Source organism: Fulmarus glacialis, unplaced genomic scaffold (assembly GCF_000690835.1).
Source record: "Fulmarus glacialis isolate BGI_N327 unplaced genomic scaffold, ASM69083v1 scaffold11196, whole genome shotgun sequence".
NCBI lineage: Eukaryota > Metazoa > Chordata > Aves > Procellariiformes > Procellariidae > Fulmarus > Fulmarus glacialis.
In genome coordinates, this window is record NW_009217495.1 from 44,649 (window position 1) to 55,689 (window position 11,041).

The following is an 11,041-nucleotide window of genomic DNA, read 5'->3' on the forward strand; positions in this document are numbered from 1 at the left end:
TTTCAATGTAGCTCCAGTCAGCTTCAGAATTGTGTTTAAAAAAACAAAAAACAATAAACAAACAAACAAAAAACACTCAAAAAAACCCCAAACCAACCTCCCCCACCCCCCAAACAAACAAAAACCCACCACCACCACCAGAACAGACTAAACTAAAAATGGAAGTGTAATAAAATCGTTCTTCTAGCATGTATTTTGGACCCAACTGACGTGGACTTATGAACAGGATATACATGGAGGCAAATGAGCCTTTGAAACAGTTGCCTTTATTTCAGTATGCTAAAAATAACTGATTTCTGAAGAGAAAACTTTTCAAGATGATATTTGGTGGTTGACATTTCAAAGATTAAAGTTATTAATACTCTGGTAGGTGATTTGGAGATCTGCTTGTCTAATGCCAAGAGCTGTAACTCTTTGCTAATGAAATTTTCATCCTGTTTCCTGAATTATCGTGTTAATTCTAATGTCCAATTAGAATTAATAACGGACCTTGCCTCAAGACCAGAAGTGAATGAAAAGTAGCTTCTAATGAAACTTCAGATTTTACCATTTCTATGACTGTAGATACTTTATCTGCTTGTGAGATTAATCTGTGTGGACACCGTGACCCTTTTTTCTTTAACTCGCTTGTCAGAACTCTTGTCGCAATGCAAACTGGCTGGTTTGTAGTAGTTGGATTGGCAGTTTGGAGAGGTGATGTTTGTTGCTCAAATGCGATTCTCTGCTTTCATGTACAGTTATCAAAGGTGAATGAGCAGTTCTGTTATTGCTCTTATTGCTGCTCCACTCTTGCTCTTTTATTCACTTGTCTTGTTTTAAATTCAGATTGAGCCATCTGATATGGGACCATGTCATCTTGTGTACTTGCACAGAATCTAATACAATCTAATCTGGTTACTAATTGGAGCTTATGCAATGGAGATAATTAGTAATAAATGTATAGCTGTAATAGCAAGCAGTGTTCACAGTATGCAATACAATGCATGGCGGTTAAGCTCTTATGTGCTCTTTTAGTTCCTATTGAATGTATTTGAGAAATTGTTCTTCTTTCTTTGCCTATGTGGTGTTGCCCAGAGGCACTCTCTCTATTCTGGTGTAAGTGCTTACGCTGCTAATACCTTAATTAACTTCTTCAAAGATAATCGGTCAGGGCACATCTGGATAATATTCAAAAATGTATTGATCAGCAGTCTACAAGATTTCTCCAAGAAAGCTTGAAGTGTCATCTGGAGAAAACTTAAAGCCTGATGTTAAGCACGTGAACTTACGCTTTTTGAGTTAAACAAGCAAACAAAAAACCCCACCCAAACCAACCAAACCCCCTCATTAATTAATAAATTCCATTTCACCAAAACCTTGGCATGGTTGCATATCTCTTTTGCTTCTTGCACATCTTCAGTGATCAGCTGCTCATAGAACACTTCTGGTGTCAGTCCATCCTTGACCAAATTTCTTCTATCTTATGTTGGTAATAATTAGAATTTTGACAAATTTTGTTGTTTGGACCACATTCAGAGGTTTTTTTTCAATAGTCTATTAAATTGGGAGGTGGAGGTGTTTTCAGACTTTCAACTTAAAAACATCCAAACAAAAAAAACCCTTTCAAAACTGAGATCTCTGTCAGTCTAATGTCTTTCTCATGCAGAGAACTGTTCAGCTTCTAAGTTAGGCAAATATATTGTCATAAGACCTGTGACAAATGGGCCTACATTAAGGTAATTTATTGTCCTGAGACCAAATTTTTTTTTTTGTCTTCAAAGTAAGCACATGTTGTTTCTCAGTAGCTCTGTGAAGTAAGATATGATTGTGATTCCTGGTGATCTTTGATTCGAACTCTTTTGCATGCAGTTGTAAGATGTAAGGTGCATGCAACTACTGTTGACCCTGCCATTTAGAATGTATGGTATAAACAGCTAACAGTGACAAATTTTAAAAAGAAAGAAATCATCAGAGGAGAGATGTAACATTAGTGCTCTGGTTTGAAAGAGAAGGATTCTCATCACTAGTTGGTGGTGGGCTATCCAGCTACCAACTCTTAAGTAAATTTCCATAGATTCTGTTTTGAGTGAAAGATCTAGAGAAAGTGGTGGTGTGCTACTCTGACTTTTGATGTTAGATTAATAGATTTTGATGAAACCTTCTGTGTGTCGTCTGAACCTGTAGATGTTTTAGGTGGCTGAAAACAAAGCTTTTAACTGTTTGTGGTTTGTGGGTGGTTTTTTTTTTCCCCCTTCCCCAAAGCAGTTGTAAGATGTTATTGTATCACATTTGTAATGATGATGCAAGTATGTTTTTTCAAGTGCTGGAGCTCTTGAAGCATTAGAACTTGTTTCTGATGCTACTTTGTCATTGAGGCAAATTACAATGAAAGCATATACTTAAAACAGCAATGAATATGGGAGTGCAGAGATGTCCAGTTAAGATTATTTAAAAAATTAAAAGTAAAGTAGTGTGCATATTTTTTTTTCCTCTTACTTACACACCTCTTCTTCCCTCCCCATGGATTCTTTAATTGGTGAGAAAAACACAATGTGCTCTTTATAATTAGTTTTAGTTTTGAATAAATTTACACGGTTTGAAAAATGAATGTTGTCTGTAGATCATTCTTGCTTCTGAAGAACTGGCACCAAGTTATCTAGTTGAATGTATATTGAATTTTTTTTTTTCATAAAGCATCTCATGTCTCATGTGCAGCTTTCAGCTCTCCTAATGTTGCATTGATTTAATCTACTCCCCCTGCCCCTGACTTTAGGTTTTCTGCTCATATAAGTCTTGGGGTTTTTGTGGTGTTTTTTTGTGGTTGGTTTTTTTTTTTTTTCCCCCAACTGATAGAATCATAGAATCATTTAGGTTGGAAAAGACCCTCAAGATCATCAAGTCCATCTTGAAGTACTCATCTTGTGTGTGGAGAAATGCAAGTTGAATTGATCTGTAGTGAATTATGATTGTAGTCATAATACTGAAAGAAAGTATTTATTTAAGCTGCACATCTTGTTGATTCCAGAAAGGCACTTTTCTGGTCTTTTTTGCTTTGCCAATCTTCTGAGCCCCATCAGCAGTTTCTATCTTCCTTTACCATATCAGATTCAAGCTGCTAGTCTTCACTTTCAGCTGCTTGTGGTATACGCTCAGCACCTTTATTACTTCTCATTCACTGACAAGATGTTGACTCATTGCAGCTGGCCTTTGATACTAGTTTCCACTGAAATTTCTTCAGTTTAGGCTGCTGCACAAGTTCGAGAAGACCTTTGTCTGCGCAGCTGCCTTTTTATTCTTCCTGAAACTACTTTAGTACTCTTGCTGCAAAGAGCAAAGAAAACTTTACAAAGGTGTGTTACAGCTATCATGCTGTTTAGCGTCTCTTGTGGTTTTTATCTTTTTTTCCACTCTTTTTTTTCTTTCTACTTGTTCACTGGTATTTCTTGTGTGCAGAATGTTACCTCTACAGAGGTATACCTCTATAATGGCTTGGGCTCCCAAGTAATGTCATAATGTAAAGAAATTTTTAGAAAATTCAGATGTCTGCAACTGAACCAAGCTCACAAGTTGCTGGTGATAGTGTAGTAAGCTTTGGGGTTTTCTTTGTGTGTAATGTGAGAGGAATGTACCTTGGCTAAATTTGTCAGTATTTTAATGAAAAGTGGCTTGATAGTTGGCTGGGACTTTGCAATACTGCAGTGTTAGATAACCAGTGATAGACAGGAAAGGTGTTTCTTTTGAATGAAACTCTGCAGATTTATACCAGGCAAAGTTCTGATCCACTTAAAGAAAAAACTGGAGTGAAAGATCTTTTAGCTGAATCTAACTGAATTATCCTCATGTATTTCTTACAGCATTAAAACCTCTGTTATTTTTAAGAGATTTTCAGGCATTGTTTTATCTGGACACAGCAATATTCTTATATATGTATATGCTGAACTTTCATCTTTGAAATATTTTCTTTGTGATAATTGCATTGAACTGAATTATCTACTTTCCTGAAACAATAGGTTTAAACTTTTAACTGTAAAAAATTCCTTCTAAAATGTTTTTTTATAATGTCTGTCATGATTGCTTTTTCTTAGCACTTAATAAAAATCGAAATAGTAGAGATTTAGAGGATGTATGGTTGAGTATAATATCTTAACATTGCCTTTGCAGGTACATGATGCTTATTGATGGCAAGAATGAAGTTTATATGATTGATAGAGACAATTCGATTTTTCATGTATCTAATCTGGAATTTCCGTTTCGTAAAGATCTTCGCACACATCTAACAAACACTCTTCTGGATGGGGTAAGGAGCATACTGTATAATTATTGTAACAATTTCAGTGCCGTTTGCTTTTGTTCAGATACAGGGCCAAGTTTTTAGTCCTGGATCAATGAGTGAATCATGGGAGTGCAGGAGTAATATAGATTCAATCCCTGGCAGAATGTGGGAATCACACTTAATAAGTCATTTCTTATCTACAGAATAGCAGTGACGACAGCCCTGGGTGGAGCTCTTTGTCTTTGAAATAAATCAAGGTATTGAGATGACATACTCTGAGTATGAGAAAAGGCTTGAAGAGAATCTAAAGAAATTATTGCAAAACCTCATCTCTTGTTATAGCTTTATATTTTGATACAGTAACCATGGTCAATTTGATCCAGTTAATTTAAATATTTCTAAAATTTGATAAAATTTTCATCATCTTTTGATAGACTTTGTGAATTGCTGTCTTTGCTTCTGTCACCTTTATTTTCAGCTCATCTGAATTATTGACTGATTCAGCAATGGCTTAATTATATTTGTTTAAGACTAAAACATTTCTAAGTTGTCATGCTAATTTAAATTATGTAAACTTGGTAATGAACCTTTTTAAGCTAGTTGTAAAAGAAGCTGTAAAATATCTGTATTTGTTGTTTGAAGGCTGGAGTATTCTCAGTAAACTTTTCAGAAGAGTAGCCACAAGAAGAGATTGTTCCTTTCTTGACCTTCCTATTTTAGATGAGCAAAAGAACTTCATGAACTCTTATACTAAATACCTGTCAACGTAGATGAATGCAGATTCGTATCATGTTGCAGTAGCATTGAAGGCTCTATACATTGCTGTTGCTCTTGCTTGCTGAAGTACTGAATATCTGAGATGATCTTCCATATTGGTCTTCTGAAGCCTAATGCACCTTTCGGATACGGGAGACCATATTGTCATTGTTAACTTTCTTTCCTTTCTCAGGCCTTTGTTGTCAGTATCCTTTTTGAAATGTCACTTTCGTGAATGATCTGTCTTACTGAACACACATTTATATGTGAAGCATGTATAAATGGAATCTGTGAGGATAATTATTGCAAGGAACAATGTATTGTCTTGGGGACAGAGAAGGGAATATTTTTCACCACCTCTGCTTCACTGAAAAATTGAGAGCATAATGCAAGAAATGCTATGCTATCAGCTCAAAAGTGGTTGCACAAGCTGTTGTGTCTGGTAGGAGCCTCTTCAGCCAGGCAGCTTCCTAATGACGTACATAATAATATTCTTAATGATATACATCAGGTTCCATACTGTTGAGATAAAAAGCCTGGTACTATTTTTTTTCCCCTGCTCTTTCTAAGGCTCTTGAGAAAGTAATGGCTTGCCAGTGTACATATTGTGCAATCCTAGGTGTTCTTCAGGGAAACTGCTGCTCTTTTTTTTGTGTTTCAGAACAGATGTTTTAGGAAGGGTGGCTAATATATACATGGTGGAAGACAGGGATGCACATATATTGAGATATGTGCGTAAATGTGGCTATGGGGCATGAGAGAGGTGCTCTGACCTGGTGTGTTGTGTTTCCCAGATCTATAGTTTAAGTCTCTTAAGAATAAATGAAGTTCTCTCAGTTACCCAGGACATAACTTTGCTTAATTTGTTCTTTTGTAAAAGTTTGACTGTTATAGTGCATTTTAGTATTTCACTTTATTTGCATAAAATTAGTCTTAATGTGATTTTTTTTGTTGTTTTTTTCCCCCCACCATGAAGTGGAAAGCAAAATGACATTAAATGAACAAGTGTTGGTCGAATGAAGTACCTTGAGATCAAACCAAAACCTTTCAATGGATAAATACTTTCCATAGTACAGATTTCAAAATTTATATAAGTATGGTCAGTTAAAAAAAAGAAAAAGCTGTTGATGGAATGTTTTTCTTTTCAATTGAAATTCCTTTCAACAGGTTTGAGAATAAAATTTGCCTATTATTTGAAGCATCAGAACAACTTAACTTCCTGATTTAATATTTGTTTAATGTTGGTGCCAAATAATAATTTCCATGACTGTTCCTTTACTCTGGATATATGCATGCTTTCTTTCTTTCTTTCTTTTAATCCATGGGAAGAAAAATTTGGCTTTTTTGTGTTAACATATTTTGCTAATTAGTGCTGAAGGGCTTTTGAAGTTAATTCTTTAATTACAGGTTGAAGTAGTTCATATTTATTGCCCTTGAAGTAGCTTTCTCTCTTTCAGAGAATGAAAGTATAGAATGAGGTGGCCCAACTGGCATTGCTTTACAGTAATCTTAAAAAGTATGAGAAAGAAGGAAAGACAAAACAGAGATATCAATGCCATACAGCAAAACAAATACTAGCGTTAAGAATACAAAAGATTAGGTAATTTCCCCTAACTTTATTTAGAATGACAGTGTATATAGAACTTTCATAAAGGCAATTTCCATGAATTCAGTGATCTGTTAACTTGCTTCAAGGCTTCTGGTGCAAGCCTTTCATGTGGTTGTCTTCGAGAATTTCAAATGCATTTATGGTTCACTTCAGGCAGAAATTACTTGCAAACTGTTCTTAATATATATGGTCAGTTATGTCTTGGGTGATGAGAGATCTCCTGCAGTACTCTCTGCTCAACTCCAGCTCTTCAGTTGTGATTGTTTTCTTGGCATGGAAGGAAGTTTTCTGCAAAGCCCATTAAAGCTGATTTGAGTATTAACTATAAGTGACTAGTATAATATGAAATATTCCTTTAGAAGCCAAGTGTTTTGTATCCGTACTGCTATCTGAGGGAATATATAGATTTTTGTTCCAGTGTTTTGGCTGTCATGCAACAAAACTAATTAGTTATTTTCAGGAACTTTCTTGGCATTCTGCTTAGCTTTGGAACAGTTGAGTAGAAAATGCAGAGGCATTCTTAGGCTTGAAATACTTTTTACAATTTCAATACGATTTTGTATATATTTTAATTCATTTATATATAAAATATTGTTCACACTTGAAGACTTATGAGGGCCAAGGACTCCAAAAGTGGGGAGCGAGATTGAGATTGATTTATGTTTTTGTATCAGTACAGACCTCAGCTATTTGTAAGCTCTCTCAGAAATGGCATAACTTACAACTTATTACGTTTGCAAAGGCTGGTACTTTGTGCAAAATAGATTTTAAAAGGAAAAAAAAGAAAGCTCTTCACTCCTGAAATACAGCAGTGGCTAGAATTGTGTTAAAGGTAAATGGACAAAGGAAAGGCAAGGCACAGGAGGAAAAGGAACAATAAACAGATGCGTGATTAGACCTGATTCCATACTCTGTGTCAACAAAAAATACATTCTGCAAGTGGCTGGTAAAATGAAATCCTTTGCTTTGTGATTAAATTTTGGATTACTTTAAGTCCAAGTTGCTTGCTAGATATGTGATTCAAGGGAAAAAGAAAAAGTCCATGAGCTGTCAGTCCAGCATTGTTCTTTTGGTACTTATCCAGCTAAAAGCTCTTAGCACAGTTGCTGTTTCTAATACGCTGTAAGACTATGCTCTGCAGCACCAGAAGATTAAGAAAAGGAGATTAACACCAGCACAGTTTTGCCAGATTACATCAAAGAAACTGGCCATTGGACCTTGTTCTGCAAGCCCGCAGGTTAAACTAATACCTAAACTAGCATCTAATGGTCAAGTGGTGAAGATCATACTTACTAACAGTGGTAATTTTAAAACACACAATAGTGGCTGTAAATCTACATGGGGTCTATAAAAGGAAATACATGGATGCAGGTGCGTCTTACAGATACTTTTGTGTTCTACTGTCATGTCATATGAGTGGTTTTGTGTTTTAAGTTTTTAGTTATCTAAAAATTGTCTTACAGTATCAGGTTATTACTCAGATCAGAATGAGTGAGTTTGAATGTGATCAGTTTCTCAAATACTACATTTTCCCAGCACTCTCTGAACTTGCCTTTGAGGTCTACTCCCTGAGGTATTTTTCAATTCTCATAATTTCAAGGAAGATTCTGAAATCAGACTGTTAAAGAATGATGTGTTAGAGTATTTCTAATCTGAATCATTCTTATCATCACTTTACAACTTTTGCCTTGTGACAGTTGTATTGGTGTAACTAACGGAGCAGTGAATGTTGTTGTCATGATGGAGATGAGCAGTGCAGGAATTTGTCATCTCTGCTTCTAAGGCATATTGTGCTATTCTTTATTTGCTCTGGTAGCTGGGATTTCAGTCAGGATGTGAAAAGAGAACAAGAGGCAGGGGAGGAAGAAAAGAAGTGAGGATGTGAGGAAAGAGGCTAGTTTGACCAGTAATAGAGTCAAAAAGGTTTATACATGTCTGAAAAAGAGAAAAAGTTTCTTTATAAAATTAATTCTGTGTTAAAACTGAACATTCCAGAGAAGGTTTAAAAAGAATTCTTGGTCCTCTTGGCTGTATTTTATAATTCTTCTTAAACTGAATATCCAGAGATTCAGATTTTGAAAATTAGGCGTAAAGTCTTGTAATACCAGGCATTGAATACCATTGAAATGTTTTCAGGGTTTTGCATACAAATGCTAGTTTTGCATCAAAGCTGAGGCTCTGAATATGCATGCTGAGGAAATGAGTCCTTAAACCTGTAATATATGCTCAATTAAATGAATTTTAAAAAATTGTTTCACCTGCTAATGTGATTGAAACTTTAAAGAAATAGGGTAGCATTCCTTGGTTTCAGTTTTACTTTGTTATTCATTTCACCTAATTACTATCAGGAATTCCTGGTGGGATTTTTTTTTCCCTTTTTTTTTCTTACTTTTTTCTGCATTATATCTTTACACACTCTTCCAAGTTTGAACATCATGCCTTCTTTCTCTCTTAGGGTGTACCTACGCCATCTGTTCTTGCAGTTAGTTATAAAATGTATTGTCAAAGAAGGCATTGCAGCGTTGCATCTGCTGTTCCTTTGATAGCTCACTGGTGTCTTACGTAAATACTGGAAAGTAACAGAATGGCATTTTGTTACATCACTTCCATGTAGACTTTTTCAAGTGTTATTTGACAGTACCTGTGACTAAATGATTTTTAGAGTTAAGAATAAGGTATTGTAATGTTACAAAGGAATATTTTTCACTTACTGGATTTTTTTTTTGTTGCTTTTTGTTTTTTTTTTTTTAATAACATGGAAAGATGTGTAAGGTCACTTCAGGTAGTCATTCACACCACCTGTGAATGCTGCATTTGGCTGTGAAAGCCCAATCTCCATCTCAGTATTGTGTTCACAGAAGATGAGATTCCAAAATATTAAGTAGGCAACTTATAGTTCCCAATGGTTTAGTTTTAAATGCTTCAAGCTTTGTGTTTGCTTTAAAACAAATCCATGTTTTTACAACTGCTTGCTTATTTTTCAAAGCCAAAAGTGATTAAATACTAGGTACAATTAAAGAAGCTTGAATTGTTTACAGACTGAAAATCAATCTTATGTTGAGACTCTTGTTTGGGTTTACTTTGTAGAAGTTATGGATTCTAAAAGAAGTTAAAAGGTTGTCAAACGTTAAAATGCTACTGACCTAGTAAGAAACAAACTAAACAAAATTAATTTGAGTTGATGTAAGGTTCTCTTTTGGAATAATTCTTGAGCTTACAATTTTATTTTCATCATGTTATAGTGAAATATTTTCACCTTTTCCAATTGTTTTATCTTGTATGTGTGAATTTGGAATTTAAACTTGATAATGGCAGCAAAAAATCCTTAGCTGATACAATTATGTATTTTTGTATGTACCATTAAGTTAAGGAAACATTTTTGTGTTTGGATGTTGATTGTTAATAGTCTTTCTTCTAGCTGACATATTTTCAAGATGGTTTACCAGTATATATTGAATGTTAACTAATTTCATGTGCTACAGATAGTATCTGTGATATTTCCATTTGAAGGAACTCTACTTTTTAATCACAATGCAACATTCAAGCAAATTGCAGTTGTCACTGCTGCCTAGGACACTCTTAATGTGAAAAGATCCAACTTGAGCATAGAAAATGGACGTTAATGCTTCTTCTTTACTTCTTTGCTGTTGTACTTCTTATTGTAGGTGAGATTTCCAAAAGTGCATGGTTCACTTAGGATCGCAGTTCTTGCTGAGGTTTCTAAAAACTCATTATTCACTCAAGAAAGGTAGTGATTTTGAAAGCTGTGGGGAAACTGATGTATAAATGTTGCAGATCAGGATGTGGAGTCTTAGTACAGCTTCCTGGCTTCTTACTGAATGCTTCACGAGAAACATTTAGGACCATAATAACATTTTTATAATCTTGACCTATTGTAAATCTTCCTGATACTAAAGATGTGGCCAGTGTTTGATTGCATGACACTTACAGGTATGTGCACTAAGTATAAATGTGTTGATGTTATTCTATATTCATGAAATAAATGTAAATGTCATCTCTTTTCTTTTAAGGAAATGATCATCGACAAGGTTAATGGACAGGTTGTCCCTCGGTACTTGATATATGACATTATTAAGTTTAATGTAAGTATTTTCAGTTATTGCTTTTATCATTAGTTATTGATTCTCATTTCTATTTTAATCTTATTTTTATAAGTAAGAGCTTCAGAGTAAATTTAAACACCGAAAGTGTTTGGGTATTTTGTAACTTGATAACAAGCAGTGCATCAGAATTAAGATTGAAAGCAGCCTTACAATAGATGTTGATTTGTTTCCACCTGCTCAAGAAAACATGGTGGTTTGAAACAGTCCGCTAAACACTGTTGGAAAACTTGCCATTTCTAGAGCATGTTTGAACTATTTAGGCAGTGAAATTGAGAGGGGGTGGAGAAGTTAGCCTGTAAG

At 34.9% G+C, this 11,041-nt stretch overlaps 1 protein-coding gene across 1 annotated transcript in view; it reads left to right on the forward strand.

Annotated features, from left to right (window-relative positions):
• RNGTT (RNA guanylyltransferase and 5'-phosphatase) overlaps positions 1-10,720 on the forward strand; it is a gene marked incomplete at its 3' end in the record, with an annotated part of 48,424 nt that extends 37,704 nt beyond the window's left edge. Inside the window, exons 8-9 of the mRNA XM_009579696.1 lie at positions 4,141-4,276; positions 10,649-10,720. Coding sequence (XP_009577991.1) covers positions 4,141-4,276; positions 10,649-10,720 — 208 coding nt within the window. The remainder of the gene's footprint in view (positions 1-4,140; positions 4,277-10,648) is intronic.
• Between the last annotated feature and the right edge of the window lie 321 nt (positions 10,721-11,041).